Source organism: Rhineura floridana, chromosome 18 (genome assembly GCF_030035675.1).
Source record: "Rhineura floridana isolate rRhiFlo1 chromosome 18, rRhiFlo1.hap2, whole genome shotgun sequence".
In the NCBI taxonomy this organism is placed as follows: domain Eukaryota; kingdom Metazoa; phylum Chordata; class Lepidosauria; order Squamata; family Rhineuridae; genus Rhineura; species Rhineura floridana.
In genome coordinates, this window is record NC_084497.1 from 15,464,157 (window position 1) to 15,483,131 (window position 18,975).

Below are 18,975 nucleotides of genomic sequence, written 5' to 3' on the forward strand. Positions count from 1 at the left end.
TTGCCAGGGCCTCTGCTTAGACCTGTGTTGGTAGCACTCCCTTTTCTTGCTGGGTGGTAGTGGTGGTGTGTGGGAGGGTGCAGGGTGAAAGAGTTTCTCTTCGGTTTCTCTCAATTTCCCATTTTTCCCCCTCTTAAGTTCTCCTAATATACACAGGTTTGTATGCAGTTTTGCCCAATATTCAAATGTTTGCCAAGCAGTTTCCCATAATATAATGCATTTTATGTTATTTTTCACTAATATTATCCATTTCCATGTACACTGCACCCCAGGATATGCATTTCGGTACACCCTACTTGGCTGAGGAACTGCATTGTAACATTCAGAGGAGTGCACGTTTCAAAGGAGGGCTTGTTTCAATTCTCATCTAGTTTCAGAAAATGTGAATTAGGTTGGTTTGCTTTAATGTGAATGGAACTGATCTTTCCCCTCATCCCATAGGAAGGGAAAGAAGGGGATGATTCATTCCACAAGTTGCCATCTGTTTGCACAACATCAAAAAAAGTATTTTCCTGTGAATGCTCAATGCAAAGTGCATTGTGCCAAGCAAATTCCAAGAAGAGTTTACAGATCACAGAACTGCACTGCTCCTCCCTTTCACCTGCCCGCTAATAGGAAAAAAAGCCCTTGCAGTTTAAGAACGTACCTTAAGCCAACAGATATTTCTATCAAACTTTAAAAAGCAGGGAAATTGGGCAGCTATAGCGAATGCACCAGGGGAGCAGGAGACCTGACCTCCTCTTTGAGATATATTGGACTGCCCTACAAATTTGTACAAATGACAACACAGTTTGAGTTGGTCTTTCACAGTCCAGTCCACTTCCTGTGTAGCTTGGAAACATTTGGTAACATGGGGAGGAGGGGGGAGGGAGAGGGAGAAGGAGGGGGAGAAGAGGAGGGGAAGGACAGGGAGAGGGAAGGAAGGGGAGGGGATAGAAGGGAGGAGGAGGGGAGGTTTGATCATTTGCATGCTTATTGAGTTCAATGCAATTTACTCCTGTGCAATCATGCTTAGGATTGCACAGGAGTAAATCACAAACTGTCCTGGGGGAGGGGCAAAGAGGGGGAAGGGGTATGGAGGGAGGGAGGCAGGTCAAGGAGGTGTGGAGGTAGGGGTAGGGATTCCCCCCACCGTTTTATACTACAGCAGATACATGTAGTCTCCGACCCAAATTTAAACCAAAGCTGTCCCTGGCCACATCCACACCAGAGATTTATTCCACCTGAAAGAGTCATGGCTTCCTCCAAAGAATCCTGGGAAGTGTAGTTTGTGAAGGGTGCTGAGAGATTTGCCCTGTTCCCCTCACAGAGCTGCATCGGCAGAAGAGGGGCTGACTGTTAAATCACTCTGGCCACTGGAGCTCTCTCTGGAGAATAAGAGTCTCCTAACAATTCTCAGTAGCCTTCACAAACTATACTTCCCAGGATTCTTTGGGGAAGCCATGACAGTCTCAAGTGAAATAAAGTTCTGGTATGGGTGTAGCCTCCTGATTAGGCAAGCCAAGCAGCTGTGAGTCTGGCTTTTAGAACACACCGACTTGGTTCTTACTGAGCATGCCTGCCCTGTCATAGACTCCAATGTTAATTTTCTGAAATTAATTAAAAATCAGCCTTGCCTCATGGACAACCTTCCATACCAGTGGTGGTGGGGCCAGAGCCAATAGTGGGCAGAGAAATGGATGTGACTCTAATCATTGTACAGTAGAAGAGTTCTGAGTGCCAAATACAGAGGCCTGGAAGGTCACATTTGGTCTTCAGGTCTGTGGTTCCCCACCCTTGCTCTAGACCTGTATTGAACAGGGCATTGGAATTGATGGCCTTATAGGCCCCTTCCAACTTTACTATTCTATGATTCAATGACCTTTGCTGGACATTGATATAAGCTGACCATAACAATAGGTGTGTTTGATCTAACATTATTTGCTCATTTACTTATTCAGTAAGTTAGTTTTAACATCATTTGTACAGGTGATATCCAACTAAATCATGCTCAGAGTGGGTTCGTTAATACTAATGGGTCTGCTCTGAGCACGGCTACCATACTCACCTAATATATGTCACCTAATATATTTTTGGGCGACAGCCATACTACCCTGAACATGCCCGATCTCGTCTGATCTCAGAAGCTAAGCAGGGTCAGGCCTGGTTAGTACTTAATTGGGAGACCTCCTGGGAATACCAGGTGCCATAGGCTTAGAGGAAGGCAAAGGTAAACCACCCCTGAATACCTCCTATCATGAAAACCCTATGAATATATATATATATAAAAAAAATCATAAGGTCGCCCTAAATCGTAATCAGCTTGAAGGCATATAACAACAACATATTTTTACACACTGCCTTGTGATGTTTTCCTGAAAGGTGGTATAGAGATAGTTTTAGTATACAAATATCAAAGCATGTTTCTTTCTCATACCAGGGTGTGACAGAATGTTAGGTGAATGTCAATCAATATTGGAAACCAGAGTACATATACCATGATAATGCAGGGAGGTTTTTCTAGTTCAGGGGTGGCCACTCGGTGGCTCTCCGGATGCTGCTGAACTACAGCAACCTATCAGTCTCAGCCAACACAGCTCATGGTCAGGGATGATGGGAGCTGTAGTCCAGCAGCATCCGGAGAGCCACGGAGTGGTCTAGTTGATCAATGTTTTGCACCATCAAAATCCAAGGGAGGAAAGGGAGTGTTTCAGATAAGGGATTGAAAGGAAAGGTCACAAGCATCCTGCTTTGTCCTTCCCCGGCACCCATACGTTCTCCTGTAACAGGTTTCCTTTGACTTTGATTTTAATTAGATGTGCCCTGCTCCCTCTCCCCATCACCGGTGCCATGGTGGCACCAGCGTCATCAGCCAGCTCTCGGTGGAATATTGTGAATGTCAGCAACTGAATGCACTAAAGATTCTGTCTTGACAAGGACAAAACAGGCAAGGGATACGGCCTTGGGAGCACTTACTCAAATGGCAACATGCTACGCCACACTCCATCCAGATCTGCTTTGTAGGCGTTGACTCATCGTGCTTAGGGAGAAAACTATCAGTAAATCTGAACATCAAAAAGCATGCAACCCTTCGTTAGAACACACTTAGCTATCCCAGAATATCATAAAGTGTATTTTACAGTGTATTCTAATGGTATTTTATTTGTTGTTTGATCTTTGTTGTTGTTTGTTTTTGGTTCTTGATTTTGCTATATGTATTGTAGTGACACATTGTGTTTGTTTTATCTCTTATGTACACCGCCCAGAGAGCCGTCAGGCTTAGGGCGGTATATAAATGAAACTAAATCAATCAATCAATCAATCAATCAATATAGCAGTATCATCAACACTGCTTAAAACAGAGCCGTATTTTAAAAGGTGGTGTTATGCTGGACTTGGAGACTTGAACTTAAAAACTTGTGCTGGACTTGGAGTCTTGAGTTCATCTCCCTACTCAGCTATGAAGCTAACTGGTTGGCTTTGGATAACCTCTCAGCCTTGCCTACCTCACAGGATTGTTGTGCATGAGGAAAACATACAACAACAACAACAACCACCCTAAGTAGCCCACTCCTCAGAAGAAGGGGGATGCAGGTGAGATAATGCATTACTAGTATTTCAAGTGCATTCATCTGTTGTTATTTCCCCCAAACCATAAACATACTTATGTGCATTCATACTGGTCAGCCGAGAGTCGACATACTGAACATATCCCTCTCTGGCTATCAAGAACTGCTGGTTCTGTGAACAGCTGCCCCATGTGGTGAACCGTGGAACTGCAACACCGATTAACATTACCTGTTGTAAACCGCCCAGAGAGCTTCGGCTATGGGGCGGTATATAAATTGAATTAATAAATAAATAAATAACATTGCAAAGGAAAGGTGCTTGTGTATGGAGGCAGAGAAGTCTTGCCCCTGTCCTTTTTGTTATGCCTCCTTAGTGACTGTTTTTGGAAAGCATGTTTGCTATTTTTGATGACGGTAGGGATACCTCCAAATTTCTTTTCAAATTTCTCCCTGGAATTTGGACTTCCAAGTTATCTGGTCTTGTTTCCAAAATGGAACTGGGGCATAAGAAATTATCCATTGTTCCTTCGGTTCTTTTTTTCTGTTTGCCCCCCCCCAATCTCTATGCTACTGATACACATTTTAAAGCATTGATAAAGCACGACCAAAGCAGAATGTATGATTGCACCCAGATTTTGTGTAGTGTTTTCCTGATGTGCATGTACATTTGTGTGCATTGATAAAACACTGCAGCAAAAGAATCTGGACCCAACCATGCATATGACCATATCCTCCACAAGAGGTGCTACCTCTTGCTGTTTTCCCCTGGGATTTTACTGAAGCACAAGAAGCTTGGGAGGTTGGCTGCCAAACTCCTGAGATCAGTGTGTTTGCTGGTTTTGTTTTTTAAGAGAAGCCCTTTCTTTAATCTTTTAAAATACACTCTTTCACGCTCATTTCTTTAAAAGTAAAAAAGACCTAACTTAAAAAACAAGGTTGCAGGGTCAGCAGGAAAGTCCGGCCAAGGACAGAATTGGTGTTTTCAGGATGCACGGGCAGTGGGGAAGGTGCAGAGTGAAAACCAATGAAGACATGAGAAACCATTGAAGTCCAAATGAAAACCAATGAAGATTTTGTAGAATGAAATAATGGCCACTCACTACCACAAACACTCAGTGGCCACCTCATAAATAAGTACAGCCAAACCCCTGCACACCACCCATGAGAATTGCACCAAAAATTCACCCCTCTTGCTAATTTCCAAATACAATTTATTTTCTTATTAATGTTTGGAGAATGGTTAAAAATGTGTGCATGGGGATGTCTTGCTTTTGTTTCTAGCACAGCACTAGTAGGAGCAAAAATGCTGTATGAAACTGCAAGCACTAGTTCTGGAATTAATTTTTGAAATTCTCCAAGTTACACTGGGATTAAGGAAGAGTGAAATGCTTTGCAGAGCAACCTTCCAGAACAATAAAAGAACAGGCTTTGTGGGGGGGGGGGATGGGATCCTTATCGGTTATGCCTGATTCTTAATTAAGGCTGAACAAACCTTGCAGCTTCTTTAGGTGAGCTTCCAAGGTGGTCTATGGAATCCCCCAGCAGGGCCAGGTAGTGGCTGAAAGGATGTGCAACCAAAGGAGAGGGACAGAAATCAAAGCAATTTAGCATCACTCTTCTCTGCCTGCAATCCAGCAAATTAACTCCAGTCATCTCCTTCTGATGTCATCAAGTGGGAAAGGAATCTGCTGAAGGCCAATCTGTGGCATGGCAATTAGCGGAGGTCATTCAACGATGGTTTGAGCAGAAACGCATTGCATGGTTTCTCCCTGCTGTGATTCAAACCTGTCAGATGTCATTACTAAACGGCAGGACTATCCCTTGTCCAAACCTTAGCCCTTGGGTAAAACAGTAATTAGCAGCACCCGGAGGTATTTGCTTAGAAAATACCAGCAGGAGGGGGGAAGGTGGGATCAGGAATGCTGAGCCACATCATTCGGGATGCACAGAAAATTAGAGACTGGCCCAAGGTCACCCAGTGAGCTGCATGGCTAGGTGGGGATTCGAACCCTGGTCTCACAGATCGTAGTCACCTTAACAATAAACCCCAAATGCTGCAACCTTTCCTAATAGGGGAGTCGCACCATCCCCTTGATCATTTTGGTTGCCCTTTTCAGAACCTTTTCCAACTCAACAATATCCTTTTGGAGGTGAGGCGACCAGAAATGTATACGATATTCTAAATGCAATCACACCATAGATTTGTATAATGGCATTATGATATCAGACATTTTATTTTGAAAACCTTTCCTAATAGAATTTGGCTTTTTTCACAGGTGCTGCACCCTGGGCTGACATCTTCACTCAGATATCCACCATGACCCAGGGTCTCAGTCCTTGTCATTCCCAGCCAGGTCAGACCCCATGAGTCTATATGTGACATTAGGATGGATGGATGGATGGATGGATGGATGGATGGATGAACATAAGAACATAAGAAGAGCCTGCTGGATCAGGCCAGTGGCCCATCTAGTCCAGCATCCTGTTCTCACAGTGGCCAACCAGGTGCCTGGGGGAAGCCCGCAAGCAGGACCCGAGTGCAAGAACACTCTCCCCTCCTGAGGCTTCCGGCAACTGGCTTTCAGAAACATACTGCCTCTGACTAGGGTGGCAGAGCATCGCCATCACGGCTAGTAGCCATTGATAGCCCTGTCCTCCATGAATTTCTCTAATCTTCTTTTAAAGCCATCCAAGCTGGTGGCCATTACTGCGTCTTGTGGGAGCAAATTCCATAGTTTAACTATGCGCTGAGTAAAGAAGTACTTCCTTTTGTCTGTTCTGAATCTTCCAACATTCAGCTTCTTGGAATGTCCATGAGTTCTAGTATTATGAGAGAGCGAGAAGAACTTTTCTCTATCCACTTTCTCCATGCCATGCATAATTTTATACACTTCTATCATGTCTCCTCTGACCCGCCTTTTCTCTAAACTAAAAAGCCCCAAATGCTGCAACCTTTCCTCGTAAGGGAGTCACTCCATCCCCTTGATCATTCTGGTTGCCCTCCTCTGAACCTTTTCCAACTCTATAATATCCTTTTTGAGATGAGGCGACCAGAACTGTACACAGTATTCCAAATGCGGCCGCACCATAGATTTATACAACGGCATTATGATATCGGCTGTTTTATTTTCAATACCTTTCCTAATTATCGCTAGCATGGAATTTGCCTTTTTCACAGCTGCCGCACACTGGGTCGACATTTTCATTGTGCTGTCCACTACAACCCCGAGGTCTCTCTCCTGGTCGGTCACCGCCAGTTCAGACCCCATGAGCGTATATGTGAAATTCAGATTTTTTGCTCCAATAGGCATAATTTTACACTTGTTTATATTGAATTGCATTTGCCATTTTTCTGCCCATTCACTCAGTTTGGAGAGATCTTTTTGGAGCTCTTCACAATCCCTTTTTGTTTTAACAACCCTGAACAATTTAGTGTCATCAGCAAACTTGGCCACTTCACTGCTCACTCCTAATTCTAGGTCATTAATGAACAAGTTGAAAAGTACAGGTCCCAATACTGATCCTTGGGGGACTCCACTTTCTACAGCCCTCCATTGGGAGAACTGTCCATTTATTCCTACTCTCTGCTTTCTGCTTCTTAACCAATTCCTTATCCACAAGAGGACCTCTCCTCTTATTCCATGACTGCTAAGCTTCCTCAGAAGTCTTTGGTGAGGTACCTTGTCAAACGCTTTTTGAAAGTCTAAGTACACTATGTCCACTGGATCACCTCTATCTATATGCTTGTTGACACTCTCAAAGAATTCTAGTAGGTTACTGTGACAGGACTTTCCCTTGCAGAAGCCATGCTGGCTCTGCTTCAGCAAGGCTTGTTCTTCTATGTGCTTAGTTAATCTAGCTTTAATAATACTTTCTACCAGTTTTCCAGGGACAGAAGTTAAGCTAACTGGCCTGTAATTTCCGGGATCCCCTCTGGATCCCTTTTTGAAGATTGGCGTTACATTTGCCACTTTCCAGTCCTCAGGCACGGAGGAGGACCCGAGGGACAAGTTACATATTTTAGTTAGCAGATCAGCAATTTCACATTTGAGTTCTTTGAGAACTCTCGGGTGGATGCCATCCGGGCCCGGTGATTTGTCAGTTTTTATATTGTCCATTAAGCTTAGAACTTTCTCTCTCGTTACCACTATTTGTCTCAGTTCCTCAGAATCCCTTCCTGCAAATGTTAGTTCAGGTTCAGGGATCTGTCCTATATCTTCCACTGTGAAGACAGATGCAAAGAATTCATTTAGCTTCTCTGCAATCTCCTTATCATTCTTTAGTACACCTTTGACTCCCTTATCATCCAAGGGTCCAATCGCCTCCCTAGATGGTCTCCTGCTTTGAATGTATTTATAGAATTTTTTGTTGTTGGTTTTTATGTTCTTAGCAATGTGCTCCTCAAATTCTTTTTTAGCATCCCTTATTGTCTTCTTGCATTTCTTTTGCCAGAGTTTGTGTTCTTTTTTATTTTCTTCATTCGGACAAGACTTCCATTTTCTGAAGGAAGACTTTTTGCCTCTAAGAGCTTCCTTGACTTTGCTCGTTAACCATGCTGGCATCTTCTTGGCCCTGGCAGTACCTTTTCTGATCTGCGGTATGCACTCCAGTTGAGCTTCTAATATAGTGTTTTTAAACAACTTCCAAGCATTTTCGAGTGATGTGACCCTCTGGACTTTGTTTTTCAGCTTTCTTTTTACCAATCCCCTCATTTTTGTGAAGTTTCCTCTTTTGAAGTCAAATGTGACCGTGTTGGATTTTCTTGGCAATTGGCCAGTTACATGTATGTTTAATTTAATAGCACTGTGGTCACTGCTCCCAATCGGTTCAACAACACTTACATCTCGCACCAGGTCCCGGTCCCCACTGAGGATTAAGTCCAGGGTTGTCATCCCTCTGGTCGGTTCCATGACCAACTGGTCTAGGGAATAGTCATTTAGAATATCTAGAAACTTTGCTTCTTTGTCATGACTGGAACACATATGCGGCCAGTCTATGTCCGGGTAGTTGAAGTCACCCATTACTACCACATTTCCTAGTTTGGATGCTTCCTCAATTTCATATCTCATCTCAAGGTCTCCCTGAGCATTTTGATCAGGGGGACGATAGATCGTTCCCAGTATTAAGTCCCTCCTGGGGCATGGTATCACCACCCACAACGATTCTGTGGAGGAGTCTGCCTCTTTTGGGGTTTCCAGCTTGCTGGATTCAATGCCTTCTTTCACGTATAGAGCAACTCTGCCACCAATACGTCCTTCTCTGTCCTTCTGATATAGTTTATATCCAGGGATAACCGTATCCCACTGGTTTTCTCCATTCCACCAGGTCTCGGTTATGCTCACTATATCAATGCTCTTCTCTAAGACCAAGCACTCCAGTTCTCCCATCTTGGTTCGGAGGCTCCTAGCATTAGCGTACAGGCACTTGTACGCAGTGTCTCTCTTCAAGTGTCTTTGGCACTTGTGGTTTGGCCTGTGGTAGTTTTGCTCTTCTGAATTTATATCCTGTGCCCCTGCTCTCACAATGCCTACTTCTAGGCCTACCCCTTTTAAAATTTCATCATTTCTTTGGTTTTTATCCCAGGGGGGAGGTTACTCCGAACCGGACCTTCCTTGGCTCCTGTCGGGTTTCCCCCCTCAGTCAGTTTAAAAGCTGCTCTGCCACCTTTTTAATTTTAAGTGCCAGCAGTCTGGTTCCATTCTGGTTCAAGTGGAGCCCGTCCCTTTTGTACAGGCCCGGCTTGTCCCAAAATGTTCCCCAGTGCCTAACAAATCCAAACCCTTCCACCCGACACCATCGTCTCATCCACGCATTGAGACTGCAAAGCTGTGCCTGTCTGGCTGGTCCTGCACATTGAACTGGTAGCATTTCAGAGAAAGCCACCTTGGAGGTCCTGGCTTTCAGCATCCTACCTAGCAACCTAAATTTTGCTTCCAGGACCTCACGGCTGCATTTCCCCATGTCATTGGTGCCAACGTGCACCACGACCACTGACTCCTTCCCAGCACTGTCTACCAAACTATCTAAACGACGGGCGATATCCGCAACCTTCGCACCAGGCAGGCAAAACACCTTGCGGTCTACACGCCCATCACACACCCCACTGTCTATGTTCCTAATGATCAAATTGCCCACTACCAGGATTCCTCCACCCCCTGGAGATATATCCTCGGCACGAGAGGATAGCTGTTCATCCCCCAAGGAATGGGTCCCTTCTAAGGGATCGTTTCCCTCTTCCTCAGCTGGATGCTCTCCTTCCCCGAGACCATCGTTCTCCATGATAGCAGGAGAGCTATCATCGTTGGAGTGGGACACAGCTATAACGTCCCTGAAGGCCTCCTCCACACACCTCTCTGCCTCTCTCAGCTTTTCCAGGTCCGCCACCTTGGCCTCAAGGAAATGAAGTCGTTCCCAGAGAGCCAGGAGCTCATTGCACCGAGAGCACACCCACGACTGCTGTCCAACAGGCAGATAGTCGTACATGCTGCAGGCTGTGCAAAACACTGGAAAGCCCCCACATGCCTGCTGGCTTCTTACCTGCATAGTTTAGTTTGAGGTTTATTATTATTATTATTATTATTAATAATAATAATAATAATAAATGTATTGTTGTGCAAGTTTTTTTAATCCACAAGAAAAGACAAATTGGCCTGTGATAGAGTGCAAGTGAAACAGAGGTGGCAGGCAAATTGGCTGACCCATCCATCCTAGCGGCAAGGATAGTTGTATAAAATGTAAGGTATTGCACTTTAAAATAAAGAAAGAAACCCTTGCCATTTTCTGAAAGTCAGGGGTAATGTCTAGCATCTCTCTCCCCCTCCAGGGGAAAAAACCCCGGAATACTTGTCCTTCCCTGTTTATTCCCCACAACACAGTGACAACTTTCTTGCTGTTAGTGTGGGTGGGTAGAACTTGCTCCGCTTCAAGCACATGCCAAACTGCGTCGCTAGTAGCAACAGCGCTCCAGAAAATCTGGTTTGCATCCTCGGAAATTGATGCAACTCCCAGAGGGTGCCCAAGACAAGGGAGATGGCTGAATTGCGATCCTGAAACGCGATGAGGAACAGGAACAATGCAATAGCAATATTGTCTGCTGTAACTATTATTGAGCACTTGTCCCTCCCTCCCTCCCTTCATCCTTTCATCCCCACCCAATCCCCAGGTCTTGACTGCAGCATGGGAAGCAGATGCCTCCAAATCTGTGTCCTCCTGCCTTTCTGAGATGGGCCACTCACAGTCCTGGAAAAACTTACTCTCCTCCGAAGTTCAGCCTTAGCTCTACCTAGAGATGGGGCAGAAATCAGCTCATATTTTAGTGTGAACCTACCTCGCTGGCACCTCCTGAGACAATATATGAACCAAAAATGCAGCCATCCTTCCCAATCCACCCTTCTCCAAATTTGGAAATGCCATCTTCCAATCCCCCAAAATGCACACAGTCATGTGTGGTGCACACAAAAAAAATGCACGTATTACCGACAATAATGTGCAAGAATACATTATATGAGGTGCAACGGATACATAAGGAAAACTGCACATGAGCATGCAGAAATAGGACAAAATCAAACTTAGAAAAATGGAGGGAAACCAGAATTGACAGATTTGTTCATCGCCAGCTCAACTCATCCAGATGCCCCAAAAATTCCCCCCGTCAAAGGTATAAATCAGGAGTTGGCAACCTTCTTTTCTGCTGAGGGCCACATTCATCAAATGTCATTTGTCAGGGGCCACATGCCCTTGGTCAGTGGGCTCAAAGCCGGTGGTTGGCATTGCCAGAGCCATAAATGGGCAGGGCCAGCACCATGTTTTATCTCCATCTTCCTGCCATCCCCTTTCTTTCTTGTACTTCCCAGTGGTTTCCTAAAGGGAGGACAGGTCACTCTTGTCAGAGGTCTGAACTGATCTCTTGCAGAGATCTTTTGAAATTAACCCCCAAGGCCACATCAAATTAAGCCTGGGGTCACAAGCTGACAATGCCTGGCATAAATATTTCCGGGACTGGCTGGGGTCTTTGCCTAGACAACAGCAAGGTTCTGGCCTCATCTGTAAGGATCTTTCCAAGCTTCCTTGACTGTTCCTGTTCCTGTTATAAGACCATACGAAAAGCCACTCCAAATCAGACCAAACATCAGTCTAGTTCAGCTTTCTGTTTCCCACAGTGGCCATCCACTGTTCTCCACAGCAGCTGAGTCCAGAGGTATCGTATTTCTGAAGATGGAGGCTCCAGAGAGCCTTCCTGAATAACAGCCATCAACGTATGTCCTCCTCCCCCACGAATTTGTCTTGTCTGCTTTCAAAGCCTTCTTGCTTGACACCATCATCACATCAAGTGGCAATGAAACGGGTAACCTCCAGGTTGGACTACTGCAATGCCTGCTCTGTGGAGATACCCTTGAGGTTGACCTGGACATTGCTCATCATCAGGTTAAGCTGCTGCTGAAAGCCCTTAACGGCATCAGACAGCAATACCTGGCGGAACGCCTCTCCCGCTATGTACCTACCCGGTCGCTGCGCTCGACGTCGAAGGCCCTTCTCCGTGTCCCAACGCATAGGGAGGCACGGAGAACGATAACTAGAGCTAGGGCCTTCTCAGTGGTGGCCCCCGAACTATGGAACGCCCTCCCTGATGAGATACGCCTGGCGCCTTCTTTGTTATCTTTTCGGCACCAGGTAAAGACCTACCTCTTCGCCCAGGCATTTTAAAAATTTTAAAATTTGAATTTAAAATTGAAAATTTTTAATTATGTTTTATTGTGTATTGTATTTACATCCACTTGTATTTTAACCTGTTTTATTATGCTGTACACCGCCCTGGGAGCTTATTGCTATAGGGCGGTCTAAAAATGTAATAAAATAAATAAATAAAATAAATAAAATTACACTGGCTACCAATTAGCTACTGAGTTAAGTTCAAGGTGATGGTAGTAGTGTACCTAGCTCTGTACAGCTTGGGTCCAGGATACCTGAAAGTTCATTTCACCCTTTATACACCCACCCAATCTCTGTGTCCTGCAGGAGAAGGCCTTCTGCAGATTCCATCTCATCAGGAGATCCATTCCATACATTGTAGGAATTGAGCATTTAGTGTGGCAGCACCTACCATTTGGAACTCTGTCCCATTACATATCAGACAGGCACCACCTTTATTGTCCTGTTGGCACCTACTGAAAACCTTCCTTCTTCAACAAGAATCTTAAGCCTCTATCTGTATTGGATTTGAAATTGCTTTTATACATGAAATTATATATATATATAAGACAGTTTTGAAAGCAACAAACAGAACTTCACTCAAGCTTGCTCTGGATCCCTATAAGGATTCTGTTAATCACCTAAAAATATATATGAACGTAATTGTGATTAACCAGGTTTTTATTGTACAAAACGTTTCAGCTTTTGCCTTCATCAGCTGCTAACATACAAATGCTGTTACCAAGGTGGCAGTTATAGAGCTTTGAGGGTGGAATGCTCAGAGGGGCTTCATTTGCTTAGAAGCTCAGTGATGCTGGTACTGTCCTCCAGGTTCAGGCCAGGTGGTGCCAATGTGTCCAGAGAGTATATCCAAAGGTTCTCCCTTTTAGTCAATGCTGCTGGATCTGCTGGCATCTCTATCGCTGTTATCAATGTTAAAATGCTTTGCAACTGGTTGCTCCACTTTTTTTGTTAAGATTGCCGACTTGTGGTTCCTGAAGCATGTGCGTAGGTCAGTTGTGGTTTTTCCTATGTATTGGATATGACATCCTGGTCTTTTGCATTTGATGATGTAAACTATATTGCAGGACCTGCAGGTGATGTTCTGTTTGATGTAATAGGTCCTGCCTGTCCTAGTGCTTGTAAAAGTGGCTGTCTCAAGGTGGTACAGCATTTGGAGTGACATGGATGAGACCCAGGATTGGTGACAGGTGGCTTAAGCACAGCTCTCAATAACAGTGTGTGCAAATTAGGAGGCTGGCGAAATGCTACAACAGGAGGGCTGCTGATGGTTCTAGCAAGATGTTCAGAGTTGGCCAGCAATGGGTAGCTCTCCCTGATTGCTCGGTGATAGTTAGGAGATGCTGCATATATATATAAATAATATTAATTGTTTTATGCATATGAAGTTCTTTTATATATGTTTTTATTGATAAATCGCTGTGTCGCAGGAAGCAATACATAAATGAAAATGAATAAATAAAATAAAATTCCATAAATTTAATGCTGTCTCCTTCTGCCTTCCTCATGCCAGAATAAGCCATTACTCACATGGAGTGCTCACAAGCTGCTGTCAACTGAAGCAGCAAGCAAGATTATGTATTTAAGAGCTTCCAAATCTAGAAATAATACTGGATGAGCATAATTTGAAAATCATCCCTAACCATGTTGTAATCATGCATTTGATAGCACTGGACCTGGAGAAGTCACCATGGCGACCTACTGATGTTGTGGTCTACAGCTCTTATCATCTCTGACCATTAACCATCCTGGCTAGGGCTAATGGGAGTTGCAGTCTAAATCAGGAGTGCACCACATTGCCTACCCTTGCACTAGATATTACTGATGGGGAGATGAAAGGCTGCTGATTATGCTGCTGGTTTCAGCAACAATTATGCACTCCTTTAACGTCTAATTTTGTATTTAAAGAAAGGAATAAGTTAATGTCCATTTTCCACCGAGAAGATGGGTCCATTAGAGAAATTAATCTGGATATAGATTATATAGTAAAATCCAACAATTCCTCTCTTTCCCTTTTATTCAAGAGAAGCATATGTCTGGACCATATGAGTGACAACCACCATTCTATGATTTCATGTACTCAAAGTGTGGCAAAGAGCCTCCCAGTTTAACTTGTGTAATAGCAAACATAATTTGCAATAAAGGGAAAGTCCTCTGTGCCTGCTGAGCCAATGGGATTGGTGGACAGCATTACAAGGAATGAACACGGTGCATAAGTTCGATTATCAGGATGCTGCGTACAGATTTACTGAGCTTACCAACAAACCTCCTTCAAACCCCCAGAGAGTGCCTCACATAGAAATGAAGGATCAGAGAGAGAGAGAGAGAGGGAGAGAGAGAGAGAGAGAGAGAGAGAGAGAGAGAGAGAGTTTCAGTTTGTTCAGTGGGTGCATGTTTATCTTATTTATTTATTTATTTATTTATTTAGTTGCATTTCTAAACCGCCCTATAGCTAGCAGCTCCCAGGGCGGTGTACAACATGATCTTGGAACTTATTTAATTCCATTTTCAACTGTGATGCTCCCCCCCTCTTTTCTTTTTAGCTAGAATTCCACTCCCAAGAAGGGGTTCCTAAGACAGTCGACCATGAGAGGACACGGGGCCGGCCCAAGGCATTTTGCTGTCTGAGGCAAAAGGACAAGGTGGCACCTCCTCCGCTTCATATACGACAGCTGACTGGACTCCAAGGTGCATCTCCCTTCACTGCTGCCAGTGTGACAACAGCACCCTCCAGTGCTCCTGAAGTCAACAAGCGAGCGCAGAGGGCACGGGGGCCGGCCAAGTGGCACACCCAGACCTCTTCCCCAGTTCTTGGCCACAGTCTGCCCCCAGTATCTACCATCTGAGGCAACTGCCTAATGGCAGCCCAGTCCTGAGGACTGGGGGGCTTGCTGTCTTGCAACCGTGCTTAAGGATATTGTTTTGGAGTCAAGGAAACAGCAGGGAGGATTTTCTGTAAGGGGCTACAAAATGGCAGAGGTGTGGATAAGGTAAAAGATGGTGAGGAAGGGGTGGGCGACATAGAGGAACTGAGCAGCTCATTCTGTTCCTTGTCACTCACGGTCTTAGGCCCGTTCCATCCATTTTGTTCCATTGTGTGCCGTGACGTCACGTTCTGCACCCTTCCACTCTAAGCCACTGCACCCTTTTTAAACATAGAATAGGCGCTGGAAAGTGCATTCTCCAGCAAAACGTGACTGTTGTACGGATCTTTTACATAAAAATGTTTGCTTTGGTGTGCCCTGTCTGAGGGTATTTCCTAGAGGGTTCATGATGAAGATGGCTCTTCCTGGTATAACCCCAAGTAAAAAGAAGTCACATCCCTTCAGTGGCTGAGGGGTAGGAGCGAAAGGGCTCCATCTGTAAGGAAGCTGGAGAAACTACAGGGAGGTAAAGGCAGTTTGCCCAGTGCTCCCCCAGCCGTGAAGCCATAGGGCATGTGGGGCATGCGCGAGGTGGTCCCATGGGTTTTTTTGAGGGGGCCTAATAGACTCATCCCATGTTTTGCATGCCTGCTGTAGAGCATGCCCCAGAATCTTTTGCAATGTGTAAGGACGGCATAGTAGTAAACTCAATATGGCTTATCACCTCTGTAAAGCCTGCTAGCATGGGAAAATGCAGGGGGGGGATCTCCATCTGACAGCGACATTCCTGACCAAAATAGGCAATCTAAATAAATGGCCTGTAAAACTCTGTACGAGATTCTTGGCTCTCAGTGGTCACAATCAGGCCTGGTGCAAGGCTTTGGTGGGGCCTCAGCATGGTGTCACTGATGCCCCACCCCTGCTGATGGCCATCATCACAGCTAGTCACTCTCCCTGATCCCCCAAGCATGCTTACTGAGTTACCTGCAGTTCTGAAGGAAAGCTTATTCCTCCTATCAGCCACTGGTGGCAGCAGTGCCAATGGGGGTCCCCATCCTGAGGATCCCTATGGGCCCCTATGACCTTGGGGCCTCAGCAGATATCAGACCATGCCAACCTCTTGCATTGTTCCTCGTTAATCATTTTCGTTGCCAGATTTTCCCATGACTGGTATACGGCGTTACCCTTAGTGAAACATTATGTTCTTGGAGATATTGGGATATTGGGAGTGAACTTCTTGACATGTTTGCAACATGCTGGGAATTCCAAGGATTCTAGAACCACCACCCCAAACCACCACCCCAAAATAAGTCAAATCCTCCCACTGATTAGCTGTCTCGTATTTCTGCTATGTGGTATGCCTCTTCATTTGACTGTAGTTATATTAAAAAAAAATAGCACATAGTTGGTTGTTTTATTTTCCTGCTTGGGGGTCAGCAACTGGAAATGAACATGTCATTTACCCACGCACAAGAAAACACATACGTGTGTAACAAGAATATATAAACATACCAGAAGTGTCTCCCGGTATCTTAGGTGGAGGAGCATCAACCTCTTTCCTGTTACCATCAGAAGTAGCAGGTGGCACCATTGTGCTAACCACCCCAGGGTTGTTTTTCGGTGTGCCAATTCCAGGGCCTGGCCCTTCTGGCTGTACCTTCGTGGAAGCAGCAGTAGTGGTGGTGATAGTAGTGGTGGTAGTGGTGGAGATGGTGGTGGTCATGCGTTGCAAAACAGAGATGGTCGTGGCACTACCATAAATCCCAGGGAATGCCTCCAGGGTTTCCAATGGGCTTGTTGATCCCCACACAATCACCTCCGTCTCTGGAGTGGGCTTGCCAAATGCCCGGAGGTACCTTTTCCTCCTTTTCAAGTAAGTCTGGTAGGCTGTACTCCCATCTGTCAGGGCAGGGTCTGAATTTGCAGGTGCAAAGTGCTCAGGTTGCCCGCTTTCCCAGAAGAGGTCCGTGGCTTTGTGTAGCCTTTTGGAATGATACATATTTGGCAGTAGTCCATTAGGCCGTCGTTCCAAATAGGAAAAAGCATGGTTGCCCAGAAGCCCACGACTCCTCGCTTGCTGACCAGATCTAAGATTCCACAAGGGACTATGAGGGAATCCATACCGGTCCCGGTGACCTGGCCTTTGCAAGAACTGGTGCCTACAGCCGTGACCCAAAGATTCACAAGAGGTGAAATCCATGGCTAGTCGAAACATGGCTATTAAAATCCAAGCATGGCTTCGTACAGGATAACCCGACCTGTGGATAGACACAGAAGTGTGTTAGACAGAAACAAACAAACAGAAAAGCCAACTGAGTTAATTCAGATTTCAAGTCTGCAGATGTCAAGGGGAGTGTTACAGGATGACTCAGGGGACCACTTCAGATTGTCGCACATGTATCCTGCAGGTAAGAATGGACGGAACTGTCAATTTTGGCCTTTCAGATTCTTATTTTTCCAATATTAAATCCAGTTCTCCACATTTCTGCCGTAATTTGTTATTTTTTTTGGAGGGGGGGAATCCTCACGAAAATTCATCAGCATTTCGGTGTGGATTTCTCCTAATAATTTTTTTTTCAGTTTTGACTAATGTACACATTTTTGCAAGCAATTTCTCCTCAGATAATGCACTAATATCACTAATATATTCATTATGCACACTTTTCCTATATATTCTTTTTTCAAACTTTTTTTTTTTAACTGCATCACACAATTCAGAAAAGTGCACATTTCAAAGGGTGGCTGTGTTTCATGGGATCATAGAATCGTCGAGTTGGAAGGGCCCAGAAGGTCATTGAGTCCAACCCCCTGCTCAGTGCAGGAATCCAAATTAAAGCATATGCAGATGGCTGCCCAGTTGCCTCTTGAATGCCTCCAGTGTTAAGTTCTCATACCGTTTTGGAAAAGTGCAAATTTGATAGATCCCCCTTTAAATGCGGACTTAACCAAATTTGTCTTCTATCCTTATCTGCAGGTTTGTTTGTTTTTTAAAACCTTTCCTCACATGAGCAACTAATGCATCAGAGAGAGTTCTAGGCTTGAAAGTCCTTCCCTGGCATGCAGGCTTTTTGATGGCTGGGATTTATTGGGACAGCCTTTGAACATGGTATTTGCCACAGTCTGAGTCAACAAGTGTGCAGTCCAAGCCGAATAGTACCATATTGTTATTCGGAATGTGTAAATTGGCTCGACACTTTGTAGCAATGAGCAATTTTCTTCCAGACATCTCCACGTCCAGCCCACATTTGTCAAAATGTTTTCCCCAAAATCTGCATTTGACATCCGATGATATCTAACAGCTGATATTAGATTCCCATATTTGTCATCTGACAGTTGATATTTTACCCTGTTTTTTTTTTTTGCTAGATGTGATGCAAAGGCATTAGTATTTCATGGCCAACATGAATTAGAACAAAGGATCTGACCGTTTTCAGATGTTGAGCTCTAACTTCACATTCAAAATTTTGCATTTAAAATTGGAAATTTGAGCAAAATTTGAATGTGGGTGAATCTGCTCCCCCAGTTCTGCTTGCTCCTATGTCCTGTAAATTTTTATTTTATTTTTATTTATTTAGTTTAATTTATATACCGCCCTAAGCACGAAGGCTCTCTGGGCGGTGTACAAAAAGATAAATAACATTAGATGTGACACTGCTTTTAAATACATTGCAGAAGTACTAGCTTTTGCAGTGGAAGTGAGTAAGTAAACTATGTTAAGTTCTCTTGTAATACTAGAATCCAGTAGGGCCATCCAACGAACCTTGATGTTGGAAGATTTAGGACAGACAAAAGGTACTGCTGCTTCTTCACACAGTTAAACTTCAGAATTCACTGCCACATGATGTAGGAATGGC

General features: G+C 44.6%; 1 protein-coding gene and 1 pseudogene across 1 annotated transcript in view; one reads left to right on the plus strand and one right to left on the minus strand.

The window, feature by feature from the left end:
• Nucleotides 1-17,372, minus strand: part of AJAP1 (adherens junctions associated protein 1) — a 70,139-nt gene extending 52,767 nt beyond the window's left edge. Inside the window, exon 1 of the mRNA XM_061601481.1 lies at nt 16,634-17,372. Within this exon, the coding sequence (XP_061457465.1) occupies nt 16,634-17,336 (703 nt within the window). The 5' untranslated portion in view covers nt 17,337-17,372. The remainder of the gene's footprint in view (nt 1-16,633) is intronic.
• On the plus strand, nt 2,076-2,194 carry LOC133373025 (5S ribosomal RNA; annotated as a pseudogene).
• Nucleotides 17,373-18,975: the final 1,603 nt, after the last annotated feature.